Genomic DNA, 22,828 nt, shown 5'->3' on the forward strand with positions numbered 1-22,828 from the left:
GTGTAATAACTACATGTAACAAGAAAACCAGACACTCCAATAACTATAATTTCCATTCGACCAAATTTTCCACTGAGTTGACCGTGGCGGATGTCGTCCATATTAATAACAATTAAATAATAATTAAACAATATTTAAATAACAGTTAAATAAAAACTAAATAATACTTAAATAACAATTATATAATAATTAAATAACAAATAAATGATAATTATATAAGTAAATGAAAAGAAAAAAATATTAGAAACCGAGTGACAATGCGTGAAATTAATGACAATAAAATTAAAAGGTAAAAGTTAACTTATTGAAGTTAAATAATCATATCAACAAACAAACAGCTGATGAGTAAACAATTGCTTATAAGAAAAAATGTAGTAACTGTTGAGCATTGCCTACACACACACACACACACACACACACACACACACACACACACACACACACACACACACACACACACACACCACACACACCCACAATCTAAACAAACTTACACAAAATGCCTAAAAGCTCACTTTCAAAATTTATTTTGAAAGCATTGTATAATTCCATTGTCATACCTTTTTTAACTAATTGCATTACCATCTGGGACATAGTACTAAATAGAACTTGTTTATATTTATCTAATTTTTTTCTCGCGAATAACTGTTTGTTTAAGTGAATTTTATCACATCAGCAGTTGGCAGGCTCATTCAACTTCCCTGAGCTCTCCTATAGAGGTATCTGGTAATGAGACCAATACCGCATGCCGTTTCATAGTTTGATTGCTCTGCATCTGGAAAAGTTTCCCACCTGCCAGCTCATTTTTTCCAGAATTTCTAACGGTGGCTTTCGGCCTATAGGTCTGGCTGACTAAAGTGAAATTTATTTTACGAAAGTTCTTTATTCCGTTTAAAAAGTATTAAGTTAATATTGGGTTTTATAAAGTTAACTTGCATTGCTTCTGCTATTTGCAGCAAAGATCTTGTTCTCTACTTTAGATATCAAGCAATGATTTTCAGAAATTATTTTTCAGTTTTCTGCGTTCATATGTAATTTTTTAGTTTCTTTTAACGCGAACAGAGCAAAATACAACCTCAATAAAATAAGTGGCTGACGAAAGCGCACGATACCAACTAGCATATTGTGCCCGCTTTGTCCCAAACACCTTCCAAAAAAATTGTATAGCTTGAACTTTTTTTAATCTGAACTTATCTAACTTAAAAACCTTGCATACACTTTGTATAGTCTCACGATTCTGAGTTACAACATTTTAGATTTTTAATCTGGTAGATCACTTTAGAGAACGTTAATGACTGATACTACATGCTGTCTTTTAGTAATATAAATTTATTTTCTTTCGTAGCAAAATCTATTTCCAAATGAGGTTTAAAAAATTATAGAAAGAGATGTAATTTTTTAAGATTAATCGTTTAAAAATTTAATCAATTAAACTTTTTGAACAATTAATTAATATTTACACGTAATTATATTTGAATGTTAACATCCAAGTCAATGTAATAAATTTAAATAGTTATTTCTTATTTAGACTCCGAAATTAATTTAATTATTTTTTTCTTCATTTGTATTAGTTTGCAATTATTCGGTTTTAAATAAATTTTGAATAATTCAAAAAAAATTTGATAGAGCAAAGACAAAATCATTTAATGCGCTGTGGTCCACTTTTAACAACCTCCATGTCTTATTTAGATGGAGTTTGCTGTACATACATGGATTGTCATTGTACCACATACTTTAACCAACTACGATTTGTTAGTCTGTTCTCAACATGTTTTGTTTTTTCGCTCTCTTCATCTAAATTTAAACAGTTCGCTAACAAAATTTTTTTATTCGTCAGCCATGGGTACCTTCGTACTGTTCTAACCTTGTTTTCACTTTTATAAGCTGTTTTTTCTTTATTTTCCTCCCTAATCACCGCCTGCTTACACTTCTTTTCAGCAGCTCACCACCAAGTTTCAAATAAAAAATAATTTTCAAAACAAATTGTTAAAGTGATAATCTGTAGGTACTTTAAAGAATCCTTTGCAGCCTTCACACGTTCGCACGCCGTAGTGTTGGCAGGCAGCGTGGTCCCCGCAGACGGCACACGCATGTTGCAGCTGCCCGTATGCACCACAGTCTTTATTGGGTCCATTTTTTGATGGGGTTTGACTGTATTGAAAATAAGGTGAAGCGTTGTTATATTCATTGTCGTCGCAGTAGAAGTGGTTTGACAGACGACACTTCGATGAATCTACGCATGTCGTTCCGTGGAAGGAGCTGGATTGAGAGACGATGTTTACTTCGTATCTATTGCCAGCATTTAAATAGAAATGTGTGTTCAAACTGAAAAAAAAACAAAAATAAGGAAATATCACCAAGTTTTTAGGTTGTAACATGATAAGTTAACGGGACATCATAACATGATATAAGTTCTTTGATATCAAGAACTTTAGATTTTTAGAATAATCATCTACTTTTTTAGCAATAATCCAAAACCAATCCTAATTTTTTCTAAAAAATTATTTGAAAAAGTCCTCAAATTTGTTACATACAAACGCATCGCTTAATTTAGTTCAGATAGCTGCGGTGTAAACAACTAATTCAAATACATTGGTAAACTATCACTGAACTAGCAATAAACATTTCACGACAATAATTAAAATTTTCAACTAAAATCCAAATTAATTTTTTATTAAAACCAGCAACGGATTCAAATGGTGCCGTGGGAGAAGAATATTATCAGTGGTGGGAGATGAAAGTCATCAGTAGACTAGCGCTCGACCTTTATTGTTATTCTCTATTTTGTTTTCATAAAAATGTTTCATTCTTCAAATCCATAAAGTACCATAGTATGTTAAAGGTTGCTAAATTTTTTTGTTAGCTGTGAGAAGGCGACCCCATCACTCCCGCTAAATATGGTATTTTGGTTTAGAAAGCATATTACTTTCCTTTTTCCTTCATAACTTCTGGGTGCCCACAACTCTGTCCTTCAATCCGTTGAATAAACGTTATCTAATACTATTGCCACTTAATCTACATAATAAATTTGAATTTTTTTTGAAAATTTGAATCATAAAAATCATTTATGTCACTGGCATAATTTTTTAATGTAATGCCTAAATTATTGATTTAGAATATGTTTTATTTTAAATAAAATATCTTTACGGCGAATATTAGCTTACTTTTTTCTATTCTCAAAAAATGTTTTGATCATTCATTAGTAAATAATGAAAAATTAAAAATTTTAACGCATCAAAAAATCGTTTGAAACGATGCATTTTTTATTTGATTTTGTTGAATGCTGCTTGAATAATTAAAATGTTCTCGGCCAACCGATCATCCTCCCTTCACCTTTCTTTTCCGTAGCGGGCAGATGTTTTGCAGCATTTACATATATAGAATAAATCGAAAATTTAATTGTTTTTGTTTTTATTCAATGAAAACTGCTAACTTCTTATTTGGGGCTTCAGCATAAAGAGATTGATTCGATGTTGTTGGACACATGCTCTCAAGTTTATCTCCATCTGTCAGCTTCGGTGTTGAATCAACGTCGCTTGCTGCGTCTCTCAATGAAACAGGTTTTGAAAATGTTTGATAATTTGAAAAATGTATTATGGGCTGCATGAAACACTGATCATTTTTTGGTAGGCCGGAAGGTTGAAAGATACCTTTTTCGTCAGCAGACGTGGAAGAGTTGTAAACATTGTTATGCTTACAACTGAAAACTCTGTTGATATTTATTGGCGAGAAAATGTCAAAATCAACATTGCAGTATGTCTTGCTCAGTTCTCCACACACGGATGACACTTGAAGTAGATCGCTCTTATATTCGTCTGATTTATTTTCCAAATAGTTTGCATTTAAGAAGCTGTCACCGCTATAAGTTGTTTTGAGTTTGTTGTAGGTCAAACAATTTGCTGGTAACTCACTTTGTAAGTCGGTTTCTTGAAACTTATCATTCAGTGAAGAGTCTCCTGAAATCATAGTTTATTTCAATTCAATTTTGATTGTAAAATTATTAAAAGTATAAAACTCAGTAACCACCGTCTAAATAAATAGGAAGTTTGAAATGTTCAAAATTGTTTTCATCTTGACTCGTTGATGCTTGTGAAAAAGTTTCTGACCCAAATTTTGATGATGTCTGCAATGCATGCTCAAAAATATTTTCAGTCTCGCTAAACGCAAACTTAATAAAATCAACATTTATCTTGTTAGCTAATTTTATTTTCAAAAAATTAGAAACTTTTTTACCTGATTGTGGATTCTACAATAAATTTGCTTGCGAAGTAAATGGCTGTTTTTCAGAATGCAACTGAACTGCTCGTCTGTGAGAGGAATACCCCGGCGGCCGTAGAAAAGTTTGCACATGTACTCCGTCATTGACATCCTGCAGGTCTTCAGACGCAGCACTCCCCAGTTAATAACAGTTGATATTTTTTTGTTAGATCAATTCTTTAAAGTAACAAGCTAGAAATACTTAATAATTATCGACAATTATACCAAACCAAACTATTTGAAAAATTTCTACGGATCCTTATAAAAATAAAATCTTGGATGATTTGATGATTTGCATGGTGCAATCTTGTTCGTGAGAATGCTTTTATGGTCTGAACTATAAACAAAATTTATATATATATATATATATATATATATATATATATATATATATATATATATATTCAATATCAATATGCAATGTATGTATATATGTGTTCTTTCCTTTTTAGAATTTATTTGTATATATTTTAATTATATTAAAACAATAATTATAAATCAATAAATAATGCACTGGCAATGACGGTTTAGCGTCGAAATGGATCTATCTGCAATAATTTTAATAAAATGTTTGTTAATAAAAATAAAATTTCAATTTTTAACAGACTCAATTTCGATTGATAAAAAATTTACTAAGACAAATTGAAAAATTCAAATATAAGTTAATAAACACTAGTAACATAACATAACATAGCATAAACAGAGAATAGAGGCGCGAACTGACGTTTCTATGCCTCCAGCAAATGAAAAGCTTCCATTGTATTTTAAAAATAATAAAATAAATAAATGAAGTAAAATAAAATACAGTTGGATGAAAATACAGATTGTTTATGATAAATGTCTATGTATACTAGGGTGGTTCACATTTGAATGGGGAAAAAAATTTTTTGTCTGATTTGAGTGCACACCCTCTGAAAAGTTTCCATTGGGTCCTAAAAACTTACAAACCAAAAATAAGACAAATCAAATTTAAATTTAAATCTCAAAATTATATAAAAATGTGATAATTCATTATTTCGAAACCAAATACAAATATAACTGGAAAAGTATCAAAAGTTGGTTACTTACTTAATTCAAAACATAGATATTAGATATTTTAAAATGCATTATTATTATTAAATATTCTATGGTCACCATATTTGTTGTCAGCAAAAAGTAAAATAGGATAAATATCTGCATAATTTAACTGTGTCGATTTACTAGTAATTTGAGGTGATTTTGAAATACCGGTACTGTACATATTTAACTACGTATAAAATGGCTTCTAATTCAAACTGTGGTGCTCTTACAACACGCAGCATGACTAACATATGGCTGATTGGACAGTTACAAAGTGCCAGCAAAAAAACACGAACTGTGCAGGATATGTTGTCGTCGCCAGATGTTGCTTCAGCACTGGATAGAATAAACCTGTCAGATAGAAAGTTCACAGTATTAGCAGCAGCCATTGCACAAGCTAGTGGGCAAGACATCAGGGATACATCTCTGTCACGTTCCACAGTTCATCGTAAACGACAGCAACATCGATCAACCATTGACAGCAGTATTCGTCAACAATTTCAGGATCGTGACAGAAACCCCCTTCTGGTTCACTGGGATGGGAAAATCATGAATGATGATCCACACTCCAGAACTGATAGACTGGCTGTTGTTGTGACTGGCTGTAAAGTGGAGAAAATCTTAGGAATTGTTAAAATTGCATCAAGCACGGGACAAGCACAGGCCAATGCAACTTTTCAGTTGCTCAAATTATGGGACGTTAGTGAAGACATTATAGGCATGTGCTTTGATACTACTGCTGCCAATACTGGGACGTCAAGTGGAGCATGTGTTTTGCTGGAGAAACTGCTCCATAGAAATCTCTTGCACTTTGCTTGTCGTCATCATGTACATGAATTGATAATCGGTGAAGTTTTTACAGTTCTGTTTGGTCCAAGCCGTGGCCCCAACATTGGAATGTTTGAAAGATTTCGAGCCAACTGGCCAAATATAAATCAGTCAAACCACAAACCACTTGATGATGACAGGATAAACCACTCATTGCTACAGATGATGCGGTCTGACATAGTACCATCTTTGACATGTTTTCTTTCAGCTGACAGCTCATACATCCCACGAGAGGATTACAAGAAGTTGGTTGAACTCTGTCTCTTAGTGCTGGGTTATCCAATGCAGACTGATGGCAAGTACCATTTCCGTGTTCCTGGAGCATATCACATGGCCAGATGGATGGCCAAAGTGATCTACTGTCTCAAAATGTATTTGTTCCGCAATGAATTCAAGCTAACAGCAACTGAAACAAAAAGTTTAACTGAATTCTGCCTATTTGCAACCCATATATATGTGCCAGCATGGATGTTGTGCCCAATACCCAGTGATGCACTAGTCAATGACCTGCAACTTGCGAGCAGAATTGAACAATACTCTGAAATCAACAAGAATGTAGCAAGTGCTGCCACAAAAAAGTTGAAGAATCATCTGTGGTATCTCGGTACAGAAATGGTTTGGCTGTCATTGTTCTCAAATAAGGTTGCAAATGCTGAGAAGCAGTTGATTGTGGAAGCAATGAATGCAGTAGATTCTGACTGGAGTGTGCGAGGTGTCAAATATCCTGCAACTGAACTGGAACAGGTGAAAAGCAAACCACTGCATGATCTGGTATCAGGTACATCTCGTGCTGCATTGTTATCACTTGGAATGGATGTTGCTATCTTGCGTGAAACTGAACCAGACTCATGGAATGATCTTCCTTTATTTCAAAAAGTAGCAAATGTTGTGAAGTCACTTAAGGTCGTTAATGACACTGCAGAACGCACTGTGGCACTCATGACAAATTTTAACCAGTCTATAACCAAAAATGAAACAGAACTGCAAAAACTGATACAGGTGGTGGAGGACAATCGAACACGTATTCCGGACTCCTCTAAGCGCACATTAGCCAGTGCTCAAGCAGCTGCTGCTATGTTTTGAGTCTGACATACTATGAGTGATTAACAGAAAAACATAAACTGAGTACATTAATTGCCTCAAGTTAATTTCAGTTTCTCAATCAAAGATTAACAGTACTGAACTTTCGTTTGGCATAATCAAGTTGCCTTTACCTTGTGAGAACTGTTTGTTTAGTGTTGAATATTTTGTTATTTTGAGTATAAATTTGTAGAACTGTTAAATCTTACATGATTTTCACAAGAATGTTGTTCATTTTACTGCAAAATAAACATTAAACACAAAATTGTAGCACTGACCAATATTCGCTTATATGCTAAATATGGTGAAAAACTGAATGTCATTGAGCAACCTCTAAATATTGTCAGAATTGAATGAAATTTTGCACACATGCTAACTTTCAGCTAAGGAAAAATATAGGGGGTGTGCACTTAAATATTAAAAAAAAATTTTTTTTGAACCACCCTAATGTATACATACATACATATATATACACACACTCACACACGCATTAGCCCACACACACACACACACACATTATCCACAAAGAGGTCAAAGATAATATAAATATATAAACTATGACATTGTGCCAAGCGAGGATCTCCAGTTGAACATCATGTCGGTAGAATTCATATGTCGATCTAACTTCATTTTAAATGTTTCAACGTCTTTAGCCATCACAATGTCCGCATCCAAGCCGTTCCATAACTCAACCACCCTATAGGAAAAACAAAATTTCCCATGATTCGTGTTAAAATTTTGAGTAGAAAACTTGAACGGATGACCCTTGGTACGATTATCGTTAGGTTTTTTAACACAGGATAACACGATGATAATACGTTGTTCCTAGTTATGTTGAAAACTGTGATAAGATCACCTCTGATTCGTCTATACCTCAGTGTGGGAAGATCGAGGAGTTTTAATCTCTGCTCATAATTGAGTCGAATACAATCTTTCACCATTCTTGTGGCCTTCTTCTGAATCCGTTCAATATCTCTTATAACTTTCAAAGACCAGGGAGATCGGTAGTAAATCGGTGGAATTTATTACATACTGTCAAGAATTCGGTCTTCTACCAATATATATATATATATATATATATATATATATAATTTGTTGAAAATAGAATTATCCAAGTTCATCATGAAAATTTAATGAAACTGTTGTTATCCAAATTCATCATGCAGATAAGGCCTTATTTCGATTTTTCATAAATCATCTTCAGTGCAGGTTTGGTTTATATAGTTTCTTTAAACAAAGCAAAGTTTCTTAGCAAATTTTATTAGCTTTTATCTTATTCTTCATCTTTGTTGTTGGTTGATCCATTGTTTCTTTTTATTAGTAATTTCTTTTTCGGTAGCAAAGTTGTATATTTTTTTTGCAATGGGTTTTTTTTTGTCTATGAGAAGTGCTTCTGTTGAATCAGAATTCTGTTGCGATACAGTATCTTTGTGTTACTGTTGAGTATTTTTGTAGTAATTGCTGTTCCTGATTTTTTATTGCACATCTTTGTTTATGCATAGTTAATCTTCGTGTCAATGTAGTAGTAGTGTGTCCGAAATATTCTGAAATTCGGGGCCGGCACTCGCCGATAGGACATTTAAAGGAATATATCAGGTGACTACTTATTATTATTGACTCTTGTTTCTTATTACTGCTATTTTTAAGAACAAAGGAAGAAGTTGGCATAGTAAATTCTGAATTGCAATTTGTCATTACGATCAGTTGTTTTGACGTTCTTCACGAGTATATTTCTTAATATTCTTTCATGCGTTTTATACGATGTGGATATAAAGTTTTATTATTTCCAGTAGTCAAAACTTTCTTTTCTATTTATTAAGTTGAAAAACAATGTTAAAAGCACGGTAAAAATATTGAAAAATTGAACCAGAAACTGATCAAAGCTGAAATCGCAGTGATATTTTTTAACAATTATATCTACAACAAACTTAACCCTAAATATAGACACACACACACACACACACACACACACACACACACACACACACACACACACACACACACACACACACATATATATATATATATATATATATATTTAAGAATACTTACATCACATATATAGATATATATGTGTGTGTGTGTGTGTTTTTCCTGTAGAAAGTTCATGTTTCATGTAGAAAGACAGGGACGTTTAAAAGGAATGAGTGTTGCGCGAGAAGATGTGGTGTAATTAGGTTAATAAGAGAGATGAGTGGACAGGGAACGAACGTTTGCTCTTCAACTCGCTCCACTGATGAAATTGAATCGGCGACCGATGATCGATGACACACATAATTTAATGACATTTCAACTAATCTTCTCACTTTCTTCTTTCCATGGCTTATGGCTACATTTTTCGAATCTTCACATGAAACATTAGCATTGCTTAATGACGTATTGTTTATTTTTATGTTTATTCATTTTTTATTTTACCAACCTAACTATGAAAATGATTTTTTATCAATTTCTTGCAATTGCTTATGATAAAAAATAATTAAACGTCGAATATCATAAAAAATTTCTTCAAAAAAGATGAATGTGATTTTAGAAAAATTAATCTAATTTGTGATCGTCTTGGTTCTGACCGGCACCTATAAAAAGCTTGAGAAAAAAGTTTTCAATCGCTATACTCATACACTGATATCTCTCTCAGCTGTTTCAGCTTGATTGTGATTGGCCAAACAAAAATACAAAGACCATCCTTCCTTAATGATTGACATTTTGACGTGCACTGCCATGTTTGTTTGACGCCAATGTATTTTTGCATCTACATTACAATTAAGTAAATTTTTAAAGCCTGTAATGAGCAAATGAAGCATTGAACTATCGACATTCGTTTTATTTATTTTACTTCGTAAAGTGCATTGAATGAAATAAATGTTAGGATGAGCGCGCACATTTTTTAAAACTAACGAACGAACAGTTAATTGAATAGGAAAATATTATTATTATTATTATTATCGCATTGCTCCGGGGCAACACAATCGAAATGTTGGAACTAACGGTCTGCTACGAATCGAACTTCCTTAACTCCAAACAATATAAAATATCTAAATATTCTAATTTGCACAATAATTTACTTGACGATTTTAAACATTTAAAAATGTTAATGAACACTTTCGAAATTTCGCCGCTAAGCTTTTTTAAGTATTTCAATTTGACATTAATCGACTTGGTCTGATCAATTTAACAATAGTCTCATGTACTCTGCAATATCGTCATCGTATGCCATTTATTGTGATAGAAATACTAATTGAATGCATCATTTAGAACTAATCCTTTCTTTTTGTACGCATTCTTCTTTAGGATGTCGAACTTCGTAGAATATTTTAATTCTTAATTTTAAAACAATTTTACTTTTATTAAATTTTAATTCATTAACAATTCTTTTTAACGTGTGATTTATGATGAAAATAAAATGATGTTCCTATTATTATTATTAATATTATTTTAGATTTTTAGATTTTTGAGGTTCATCATTATTATTATTATTAGTACTATTATTATTATTATTATTATTATTATTATTATTATTATTATTATTATTATTATTATTAGGATATTATTATTATTATTATTATATTTTAATTTTGATTATCATTGACAATTATTTTTTTTATTTTTTTTTATTTTTTTTCATTTCATGTACGTTTTTACGATGAAAATAAAAAGGTGTTCTTATTTATATAACACTAATTAATAAGAAATTTTATTAAAAGCACTTGTTTAAAATCTAAAACAAACACAATTTTGTCACAGTGAATATAAGTTTTAAGCATTTTTCTAAATGTCAACAAAATTCTAATTTGGACTACGTAAATCGTTTGGGAGATTGTCGATATTCTAGGACCAAAATGGCAAAATTTCTTGATCTTATTTTAAAATGACTCGCCTGAACAGTTAGTAATTTAATTTATAAAATCGCAGATAAACTGAAATTGGTAGGTGTTATTTACTCTAGGTGCTATCTTACCTGTCAAATGTTTTTGTGTGCCTGGTTTGATGCCTGTCAATATCGTAGTACACAAGTTTGGAAAATAACCCTCTAGTTGGCAATCAATAAATGAAGTCGTTTTAGAAAATATGGCGGCGTGATGGCCTAGTGGTTAAGGCCACCTGGTCACAGATTAATTTAACAATAAAAAAAATAATTAATAATAATTTTACACTATCAACAAATAATTAACAATATCCGTTATTTGCTAATTATAATGTTTATTAAACATTCCACTTTCAAACTCTATGGGCTGCAGCTCATCTGTTTTAGCACTCTCTTGCACTCCCTCCTTTCACTCAAAGCAGTGTATGTAGCATTGCGAGCTATTTTGGAGAGCACGCCAGATGGCTTCCCGGAATAACACACCTTGTTGAAGATGTCGATTTTTGTCGTTGGAAGTCTACATTGTCTGTTTCTAACATCTTCCTGAATCAAAAAACATCATCGATATTGCAGTTTAGCTAATTTGAAATTTCAACATTTGTCGACATTTTGTCGGCGTTTGTGTGGGCAAAGATAATTTCGTGTGTTTCAAACTTTTTAATTGTTATTTTAATATTCCACCATTGGTTGCGCTAAAAGTGGTATAAATGGAATCCCGCGCCCATTGAAGCGGGACATTGAAGGCGTAATTCGGGACTTTCCCGTACAATTCGGGACGGTTTGCAGCTATGCTTTTTACAGAGCTATTTACACTGCCGACATTCGCTGTTATACCATGGTGGTTATATTATATATATATATATATATATATATACATATATACAATATATATAATCATTATTATAAGGAATGTTCATATAGCACCAGATAAAAAAGGCATGTTTTCACAAATAAATTGAAAAAGAACTTTCAAAAAGAGAACACGAAATAATGAAAAAAAAACAAAAAATTTAAAAATGAGTTTATGTACTCTACTGGCAAAAAAGATTGTAAAAAATAATTTTTTCGAACCGTGTTGTGAGTTCTTAGTACTATTGCCAAACGACGTTGATGATGCTCCAACACTTGGAATTTTCAAAACGAAAGATGATTTTTTTACATCTTAATTTAATTTTGTCTTTTAATTTAAATTGTTATTAAATATACCATAAGAATTTTTATTTTTATATTATTCTGAACATTAATTTTAATTTAAACATCGATGTTTTTTGTTAGTTTTTAAAATTCGTTTTAATTTTCTTTATATTTGTTATTTCAGTAATGGGCAAGGAGCTTCTCCAAGCTTTTTTTAAATAATGAAAGTGTTAACGTTTTTGGTTTGAAATAGACATGTCTTTAATTCGTTTTTAAACGTCTTTCCAGACGGCTCTCTTCACATATACTGGACGGTGCCATTACAGATCATATGTACGATCAACACAGGGTACCTCTTACTCGGTCTATATTGGATGCCAACACAACGATTCTCGACTATGAACCACATCTAGTTAGACTGAAAATCAAAGAAGCCTTTTAGATACATAAAAATAAGCCATCTTTAATTTAAACAAACAATAAAACAGCTTCGATCACATTCTACAATTATATTCTCATTATCGTGACGCAAAGCCTTCAAGTATCGTCGATCGACACCCTCAGCACCATCACGAACCACATCGGTATCAATGCATTTTGACGGCTAGGACATTCAATCCTGTCAATACTCAGCTTGCGACACAGCGTCGAAAAATTGCGATCGTCTCTTCGCTCACTTCATTATTTGATTCGTAACAATTAATAATAATAACAACAATATTAATATTATTTGTGCAATACATTATTCGCCACCCTATTTTATTATTTACACAACAACACAAATTAACACACAAGCATTTATCACTTCCTACTCAATTATATAAACATACATTTATACATACACAGTCATTGTTGTTTTCACACTGCAGAAAACGCTTTATTTTACGCATTAAACGCATTTCGCTTTATTTTAACTATATTTATTTCAACTTAGTTCTTAAATATATTTAATTATACTTATATAATTCTATATTTTATTAAACATTTATTTCACCTGGCTGTATTCTATTGTAAATTTGTAGAGCGCTAATTGTGCTTCGTTTTATTGAAAAAAAGATGTTTCAAACGGCTCCTGAACACCTTATGACTAATGTTAGTATCGACTTTTAGATTATGTGGCAATGAACTCCAATTCTTGACTGTTGCAACAGGAAACCTTCTTGCACCAAAATGAGATGTTTTGAACAGAGCACAAACAAGATCACCATGTTTTGTCGATCTCAGTCTATTTCTCTCAGGAACGTTAGAAACTGAGTTCAACATCTTTTTCAAGTAGTCCGGTGCCTTTCCAGTTAGATAGTTGTTTTTACCCCGAGAATTGTTTTTAATCACTAGCCAATGAAGCGATTGAATGGATGCCATTTGACTTTAATCACACTGTACAGAATTCAATTGCAGTAGTCAATCTGCGTACAAACAAGGCTGGTCTCCAAAGTTCATGCAGACTCTTATGAGAGATTACTCTGATCGCGGTCGCTCTTATTTTATGAAGCTGATAAAGGATCGTTCACATAAAAAGATCGTTGACATGAAGCTGATAAAAGGATCGTTGACATTATTAAAGATCATCTATTGAGTTACATTTATAAAAACAATTTACTAGATTATAGGCAATATGGTTTTGTGAAGGGGAAATCATCAACTCTCCAGTTGTTGAAATTGATGGATTGTTAAACTGGTGCAGTTGATAATTGTTTGGTGGTGATGTTATTTACACAGACTTTACTAAAGCTCTTGATAGAGTGCCACATGTGTTATTGATTAATAAAATGCGTGGTTATGGTGTGAATGATTGTTTGGTTGAATGGATTAAGGAGTATTTGTGTGGTAGAACCATAAGTGTGAGAGAGAATATTTGTTTGTCTAAAAGGTTTGAAGTTAGTAGTGGAGTGCCTTAAGGAAGTGTATTAGGTCCGGCTATGTTTATTGTGTATGTGAATGGCATGTTTGATATTGTGAAAGATAACTCTGTTCAAATGTATTTGTATGCTGATGGTGCTAAAATGTTAAATTTTTTAAGATGTGTGGATGATAGAATAGTGCTACGAAAACATCTTGATAAATTATATGCTTGGTGTATGTTATGGAAAATCGATTTGAATATTGAAAAATGTGCATCTATAAAATTTGGTCATTCATGTTTGGACAATAATTGGTGTTATAATATAATTCTAACTTGGATTTTTGTAGTAAAGTAAACGATTTGGGAGTTTTGTTTGAACGTTCACTGAGCTTCTCTAAGTATGTACATCATGTCATTAATAAATGTTTTGTTCTTTTAGTATTGTTATACAGAAACTTTAAAAATTTAACTAAAGAGTCATTTATTAAGAAATCTTTAATAAGGTCAAAGTTAAAGTATGGTGTCAGTGTATGTTCTCCTTGGAAAATAAAGAAAATTGACGATTTGGAAAGGGTTCAGAAACGGGCAACCAAGATGGAAGAGTTCGTAGAATAATGATTTTCAACATTGCGAAGGGTATGGTAGATAGAGATTCCTCACCAGTCTTGTTTTTTGATGCGGATCCACGTACCAGAGGGCATCGCTATAGAATACTTGTTCAAAAGTTCCATACAAATACAAGAAAGTATTCGTTTTCTAACAGAGTGATCTCTATTTGGAACAATTTACCGACATGCGTTGTTGAATCAGATACTGTTTCCAACTTCAAGCTAATATGCTAATTACTCCTTAGCAGAAATATGCTAGTTATATGCTAGTTACCCTGTAAGCCGCAATATACTAATTAACTCATAACTCTCGGAAATGCTTTTTATAACCCGAGTGTCGGAGTCGGATGAAAAATATCCGACTCCGACTTCTCAAAAAATTCCGACTCCGGGTAAAATTTTCTGACTCCGACTCCCGGCTCCTACTTCTAAAAACAAAATTTAAATTTTGCATTATAATTTCTTCTTGTTATCACTAAAATCAGTTAATGCAAATATTTTTGTAAGTAAAATTACTGAGAAAAAAACTGAAAAAAATTTAACCTATTTCATCACTACTGAAAAGAAAATACTTTAAAACACTTAAAATCCGTCAATGTAATTGTTTGTTTTTTTTTAGTAAAATTATTTTGTTTTTATGGTTTAAAACTAATTGAAAAAATTATGTCATTTTATTGATATTATTTAGCATTTATTTTTTGCATTAAAGATTATTACCTATTGCCACACACATTTATTTTCCAAAAAACACCATCTTATAAAAATTTCAGAAAAAATAGTTTCAGAAAAAAAAAAAAATTAATAACATTTTCCTGAGAAGAATAAAGAATCCGATTCAGACTCCGACTCCGGCCCTTCAAAAAAATCCGACTCCGACTGCGTGCTTTCAAAAAATTCCGACTCCGGCCAAAATCTACAACTCCGACTCCCTTACTCCGACACTCTGTTTTTAAGGCAAAAGCATATATCTTTTATTCTATATATAAATATGTGGATTCAATTAAATCTTTTCCGTATACTTCATTTACTTATATATGTATATATTCAATTCATAGATCTATGTTATTTTGAATAGGGATATGGTCGATAATAAACTCGGGGACAAAAATTTTATTAGAATTTTTTTGTTTTTTTTCCCATTTTTTTCAGATGTTTCATTCATGGATATATATAATATATATGTGGTTTCATTCGGGATAGATGTGGTTTTATGGCGACGCAGACTGTTTTGATCAACAACTAATTTTTTTTTGTCGCAGCTGCGTAGTTAAGAAAAATAATTTCGTTGCTAGCTTCATTTATGCTTCGTAAAACCCAATCTCGCTCATTCTCATTCTCTTGTGTTTTTTAAGTGTTATCTCTTTTGTTCTTTGATTATTTGTTATTTAACTTTTTAAAATGGTTAAAGATTATTTTGTTGACGGACTGTTTTTGTTTATGTTTGTTCTGAGTATTCAGAATATTAAATGGGAGCCACAAACTGACCTGGATGTTATTATTCTTGGTGGTGCTGATTGGCAGTTCAGGCGGGCTGGTGGTGGTAATCTGGAAGACGGGCAACAAATAATCTCCACCATCACAAGCGGCACGAACAACAGAGGTTTGTGGAATTTTGAAAGTCAAGTTCATCTCAAGAGCGTTGCAGATCAGTCGGAAGTGGAAGATGTCATCAGAAAAATTCATTTGCTAGGTCAATACAACAATAGATTTTCTCATAGAACATTTGGGACAGAAATAAGTGCGTTTCTGCTTAACGAATCACTGCCGCTTGCCAATATTAACATTGCAACTGGAGCTTTAGTGTATGGATCAAATGAACAAAATATTTCTCAACAAAGTGGTCCAAATGGAGCTGAACCTACCAAAGATGTATGTTGTGTTATGTATTTTAACACTTTGTACATTTGTGGTAATTTACAGTTCAAACATTGTTTGTGTTAGTGTTGTGTTAGCTATTTCATTCCCAGAAGAGGTAAATTTGTATAAAAAAATTTGATTCTGGAATGTGGATAGCTACATAATTTCTTAAAATTAGCTTGTATATGTAGACATTACTTCATCATCTTATTCATGTATAGGGAATTCATCCGGGATTCACAAATGATGTAATTGTACTATTTATAAATATAACAATGAGTTAGTTCACTGTTGCTAGCATATTTGTAAGCAGTAGGTTTTTGTAAGCAGAAGTTAGGAATTAAGTTGTAAAGTCTTATGTTATGATTAGTTTTAATATGCCATTTGAATGGAGGTTTTTCTCCATTAATGTTCCTGAATGGCTCAAGTAATAATTCAAGTTGACTCTTATTACAACAAAAAAGAACATAAACATGAATGTAAAAATGTATCAACATCTACTTTCTCAATGGGACCACTGTACTGAAGAGATATTTTATGTCTTAAAATGACAAGAAAAAATGGAACACAGTACTTAATTTGCTTCAGTTTAATTCTCCTTTTTGAATAGGCAAAACTGAAACCTAAAATTTAATTATATTAATAGCTTGAAACTAAACTTGAATCTAGGCAAAACTTCAGAACTGTGTTGTTATATGGAGCAGTTCTACAAAAAATGTATGATTGTTTTGATCGCATGAATATACTTTAAAAATTTGCATTTACGTTGAAATTGTTTTTATTTCACTTTGTATCAACAAAGGAGAAACATCTGGTTACATCAAACAGCTCACCTGAAATGTCAACAACGTTTAGATAATCAGACAAATAAAACCTTTAAAAGCATGATGAATTAACAATTTTAAAACTTCCACAATTTTTAATGAATTTCTATTCCAACAAAACTTCTCTGATACACAAGGTGCAACACTTTACAGCATACATGAAAAAGCATTAAGCATAAATGCTAATTGTAAAATTTTTTCTTGGAATGTAGCTCACACTCACTTCCAGGAATGTTTTTGGCTGTTACAATATTTTCAATAATTTCAATATTGTTGTCAGGACTTGGAGTTGATTGATGTGCTGTGGGGCCAGGATGTGGACCTGGAGAAAACGTTGGAATTGACTGAGCTGGATCAATCCAGCAGGTACAAGTTGGAACGAGAAATGGAACTGTTGCTACACGAAAAACAAGAAGAGGTTTGTACATCTTTTCAATTTAATTGTTATTTATTTAACTGAAACTCAAATTATTACCTGAATGGGAGAAATAATTTAAAGAACTGCTTCACGAATGCAGGAGACGCTGGAGCAGTTGGTGCAGCAGGAGTTTCTCGATAATTATTTTGGTCCTAGCTTTCTATCTCCCCTCAACGAACCTACCAATCACTTTGGTTACTTTCTTATTTGTTATTACTTTTGAGGCGTTTTTGTTTGCGGTGCCTAATTAGATTTGAATTGTGTGAAATGTTATTGTGCTTTAAGTTTATAAATATTTGAATCAACAAAAACACTGAATTTTACTTTTGGGTGCAATTAATTTCGGTTATGCATAAAGAGAATGACTTTCTAGATTTCTGCTGCAATTTGGAACTGAGTTGTTGAGACAATATATGATTTTATCAATTTGATATATGACGAAAGCATTAAATTTCAAGCAAGCAAATCTTATATCTATGTTAATTATAAAACCTGAAAAATGCAATGAAAACCGAAAATTACAGAAAAATTTTGTGAGGGTTAATGGTATATATTTAAAATTTTGATAAGTTAATTTGTCTGATCTTGTAATTCCACACATCAAACAGGCTTTTTTAAATTACAGTGGAATAATTTTTTTTTGTCATTTGTGAATGTTTATGAAGAATTTTTGAATTTTTGTAATAACATTTATCGAATCTTAGCACAAGAAATTTTTCAATCAAATTTGAACACACCTGAAGTGATACTGGATGAGCATGAAAGTGACAACGTTTTTTTCTCTAGCCACGTTAATGTCAGTTCTCTTTTAATTTTTGTATTTTACACACCAACTTTTTTGGAGTTGTCTGTTTGTAGATAAATTTACAGTCAGACCTCCTTACAAACGAACCTAATGGCTCCAGGGAATAAATTCGCTATGTAGAATTTTTTTTACTTAGAATTTGTTGGGAAAAAATTCTATATTGTTTAAGAGGTGTTTATATGCTATATTTTTTATGAAAAACAACTTCTTAACCATTTATTTTTATAACTAAAAATATTCAAAGTATAATTGCTGAAAATATGAAAAATTACTTAATATTATATGTTTACATTATAAGCATATTTTAAAAAGCATAATACATGAAACTCTGATGCAAAAATGTAACTTGCAGTCTGCTATGTTCAGCAATTAATTTTTTTTAATTTACTGATAATTCTTCAAAGAATTCTCACTTATTAAGGCACTAAAATATTTCATCAAATACATTTTCTGAGCAGGTATATTTTAAACTTTTATAATTTTTTTTCGTTATAGAGAAGTTATTTTCGTTCTATAGAAACGGTTCCAAGGGGCACAAAAAAAATGTTATATGGAGATTTTTGTTGTATAGAAGTTTGTTATAAGGAGGTCCGACTGCAATCTGTTCCTATTGTGTCAAATGTGTGTCAAACGCTTTTGCTTGGTCAATGTTGAATGAATTAATGTTTGTTTGCGTTTCATAGTCCAGTCATCAGCAGGAGAGCTTAGAACGATATCATGCTGCTACAACATCTGATGTTACAACATCTGATTTCACTGCATCTGATTTTACTACATCTGACATTACTGCATATGTCCTGGACTGCGATCAACTCAATTCAGCTAACTATTCCAGCGGGGTTTCAGTCAACTGGTCAGCTGGTTGTGATGCAAATGAAGATGTTTCCAATAATATCTTGTTACAAAATGTCTCATTAGCCAATTATCCTTCAATTTCATTTTTACAAGGTATTTTATTCAGCATTTAATTTGCTTGCATCGTTAAAAATTTTTGTTGTTATTGTAAAAATAAATGATTCATTTGTAGGAGGAGAATGGATGTCGCACGAGCAGCTGAACAACAGCGTGAGTACACCATTTACAGACATCAGTGGTCAGCAGCATGCCTTGCCAATCTTCCAGCTCTTCAACAATTCTCATGCTTCTCTCTCATCCAATAATACTCTCACTGAAGATAATTTGTTTGGGCTGGATGAAATTTATGAATTCTCTCACGACAATGATCTCACGGCTTGCAAGAGCAAGGACGAACATGAAAATGAAGTGCATGCAGAGGAATGGGGCTCCTTACGAAGAGAGGGAGACGACATCTTCTGCATCAATTTCAATACTGACTCTGCATGTGCAGTTAAAAGTGATGATCTCAGTGATTGCAGTTCATGTGAATCAGAACTCGATGTTGTTATGGAGAACGACAAGTTTGGAGATATCGACAGCTTCATCATGGGCTTGATAGAAGAACAATCAGGTTTGAATATTTGCCTACTTGCATATCATTTTGTTTCGAATGTTTCATACATTTTTTATAGTACCAAATTCAATCCTTATCAGTTTATAATGTTCACCTCAATTTTGTGTCCTCATTGAATCTGTTGGAAGTAATTTGCATGCAACTAGCTGGCTGGGAAACATTGAATGAGAGCTGAAAATGTTCGTTTTGTAAGATGCATGGAAATTTTTATTAGCATCCCCTGTTAGTTATGGTGGTGATGTATTTATACACTCGTTCCATTCTATTATTTTCTATTTTCATTGTTTATACATCTTCATTGCATCATTCTGATTTGGATTTATTGTATCACATTAATTTGTTTAATGGAATAAATTAAATCATAAAAAATAAAAATTTATTGTTTAGCAGCTACTCCGGAAAGAAAGAAAGTTCACTTGGATAGTGGGAGGAGGATCAGGTTATTTGATCAGGTGGGTTGAATGAATTGAACATTATCTTTAGTTGGGGGGCTCTTTAGAATTTTTAAAAGAATATTTTGTGAACATTTGTTCATAGACAATGTTTTTAAATGCTCGATTGTAAGTGTTTGTGTGTATAGCTTGAAAATTCCTTTTAAAACGTTTGTTTTGTTTATATAGGAGCTTTTCTATCCGAACATGTTGTGAACTCATTTATAAGCATTCGTTTATAACGTTGGTTGATGGCAACAGGGGTGGGCAAACTACAGACCACCAAGCCATTTTAAGCGGCCAACGAGGCGTTGTACATCTTTTGAGAAAAGGTCATCAGCCCAAAAAAGGTTATAACAACCACACATGACCACAAAAGGTCGTCAGTCCATTATGACCCCAAAAAAGGGCGTCACCTAGAAAAAATGTTATATTTATATACCTATGCAGCTCTTCAAAGGTAAAACAGTTTTCAATGCGGCCCTCACCGACTACAAAAAGTTTGCCTACCTCTGGTTTATGAGAGTTTTTTTAACAAACATTTGTTTGCGAGTGTAAACTTTTTTGCATTTCAAGTTTGTTCTGCTTCATTTAAACTCACTTTGGGTTTAATGTTCTCGGCTATTCCTACGTGGTGCACTATTTATGTGCTTTTCTAGATTTTGAAAATCAAATAATATCTCACTATAAAATAAAAAATTTGATTTTTTGGTGATTTATAAATTTTTAATGGTTTCACTAGGGCTGTCTTCATGAATAACAAATAAAAAAATGTTCTTGTCTGTTTGTTTGTCTTTTCATCTTTTTATGTTCATTTATATATAAAGTTTTTTGTTTAACATTTTGCAAGTGACAAAATTTAAACTCTTGTCTGACTGGATTTGCTGCTTGTGTGGTCCTGGCATCTTTTAAAATTTAATCTTCCATGCATGCAATACTTGCTTTGAGTTGGAGTGGTGGATGGTGGATGCCCATCTTTAATATGTTCAATATCTTTTCCAAGTCGCTCCTTTCACTTCTCGTCAATATTACACTTCACCCTCATCTCTCATATAATAATTTCTTAACTAATTTTCAGTCATTAGTGAGAACTAATTTTTTATGAAAATTGCCCCTGTTTTATAAATAATTGAAATGTATGATATAATTATTTATAAAGTTTTTACGATTTTCAGTTTTCAGTCGCCGAAATGAATGGAGCCTATGGAAGCAGCAAATTGACGGCTGGTGGCAGGTTGGATGAAGAATCCTTCCTTGATGATGAAGCTCTCGATTGCCAGAGTAATGAGGAGCTCATAAACTCGCCAACATGCAGACCGACCAAGATGAGCAACCACGCTGGTTCCCTCACAGTCCATTTCAGTGCACCTTCCAAAACTTTGGCTGGTCAGAGTCACAAAATTTTGAAAGAAGAGAAATCTGAAATTGATCAGTCCTCTAATGATCTTGAGCAAATTTACAGTGATCACAACTATCCAGCAATGTTTCGAGAAGAAGACTTTAGAACGAAAAATGTCAACAGTTATTCTAATAGAATCAATGAACGTTTAGAAAACGACCAACTGTTTTCGACCAGCAAAAAAAGAACTGGAATGAAAAATGAATTGGAATTTACTAAAACTCGTGCTAATTTTGAAAAAAATGAAAAGGCAAGTTGCTTGTTATTATTCTATTCATTTCATCAGTAAGCAAAATTGTATGTTATAATGCTGTAATTTCTTGCACTTAACTCAATAGCCTTCATTTCGTAATCGAGATAGTCAACGAATTGTAGAACTGAAGATTCCCATGTCGCTTGAAGAAATTATCAATTGTCCAGTCGATCACTTTAACGAAATCGTTTCTTCGCCCAGGTTACAAACATTTTTTCATTATATAAAACATATAGAATCGACTTAGCATTATATGTTCGTAGAATTAATGATCCTGTCATATATCTCTATAGACAGAAAGTTGAACACCCAATGAGCATAGAGCCCATGTTGAGTACAAACAACTGTCAGTTTAGACCAATTGATTTTTACATAACACAGCAATTGTTTCCTCTTAAACGTCTGTTAATTTTTCCAACACGTACATGACTTGACTAAATCTCCTCGTTGGTTCTCCCCTGCATGGCTTATGTCAAACAGCTTAGAACATTTGATTCAATATGATCTCCTAGGCACCGTTGATACACACATGTTGTTGGATCCACGTTTTTGCAAGTTGCGGCATGGCTCTGATGTTAATGAACAACCTGGTTGAAACTATTGCAGCAACCGGCATGTCACATCGAGTAAGGTATATGTTCAAACACGCTATTTATTTCAGACTGCTTGCGTTCCAGTCTTATAGCCTGTTTGGCTGCT

General features: G+C 32.4%; 5 protein-coding genes across 5 annotated transcripts; 3 read left to right on the forward strand and 2 right to left on the reverse strand.

Annotated features, from left to right (window-relative positions):
• Positions 1-688: 688 nt before the first annotated feature.
• On the reverse strand, positions 689-4,368 carry HELRODRAFT_181270 (hypothetical protein; the record flags this gene model as incomplete). The annotated part of the gene is made up of 5 exons (XM_009030511.1): positions 689-880; positions 2,010-2,325; positions 3,434-3,956; positions 4,024-4,168; positions 4,234-4,368. The coding sequence occupies 5 exons, from the start codon at positions 4,366-4,368 to the stop codon at positions 689-691; spliced, it is 1,311 nt and encodes a 436-aa protein (XP_009028759.1).
• Positions 4,369-5,514: 1,146 nt separating this feature from the next.
• On the forward strand, positions 5,515-7,227 carry HELRODRAFT_181271 (hypothetical protein; the record flags this gene model as incomplete). Its single annotated transcript, XM_009030512.1, has 1 exon — positions 5,515-7,227. One exon carries the CDS (start codon positions 5,515-5,517, stop codon positions 7,225-7,227), a length of 1,713 nt encoding a protein of 570 aa, XP_009028760.1.
• Positions 7,228-11,446: 4,219 nt separating this feature from the next.
• Positions 11,447-13,483, reverse strand: HELRODRAFT_181272 (hypothetical protein; the record flags this gene model as incomplete). The annotated part of the gene is made up of 3 exons (XM_009030513.1): positions 11,447-11,629; positions 12,788-12,896; positions 13,377-13,483. 3 exons carry the CDS (start codon positions 13,481-13,483, stop codon positions 11,447-11,449), a joined length of 399 nt encoding a protein of 132 aa, XP_009028761.1.
• A 2,586-nt stretch (positions 13,484-16,069) lies between these two features.
• HELRODRAFT_181273 (hypothetical protein) lies at positions 16,070-21,035 on the forward strand (the record flags this gene model as incomplete). The annotated part of the gene is made up of 8 exons (XM_009030514.1): positions 16,070-16,540; positions 17,633-17,770; positions 17,871-17,964; positions 18,475-18,566; positions 19,259-19,523; positions 19,603-20,043; positions 20,437-20,498; positions 20,928-21,035. 8 exons carry the CDS (start codon positions 16,070-16,072, stop codon positions 21,033-21,035), a joined length of 1,671 nt encoding a protein of 556 aa, XP_009028762.1.
• A 632-nt stretch (positions 21,036-21,667) lies between these two features.
• On the forward strand, positions 21,668-22,724 carry HELRODRAFT_181274 (hypothetical protein; the record flags this gene model as incomplete). The annotated part of the gene is made up of 3 exons (XM_009030515.1): positions 21,668-22,130; positions 22,377-22,475; positions 22,642-22,724. 3 exons carry the CDS (start codon positions 21,668-21,670, stop codon positions 22,722-22,724), a joined length of 645 nt encoding a protein of 214 aa, XP_009028763.1.
• Between the last annotated feature and the right edge of the window lie 104 nt (positions 22,725-22,828).

The sequence above is a fragment of the Helobdella robusta genome (assembly GCF_000326865.2).
Source record: "Helobdella robusta unplaced genomic scaffold HELROscaffold_69, whole genome shotgun sequence".
In the NCBI taxonomy this organism is placed as follows: domain Eukaryota; kingdom Metazoa; phylum Annelida; class Clitellata; order Rhynchobdellida; family Glossiphoniidae; genus Helobdella; species Helobdella robusta.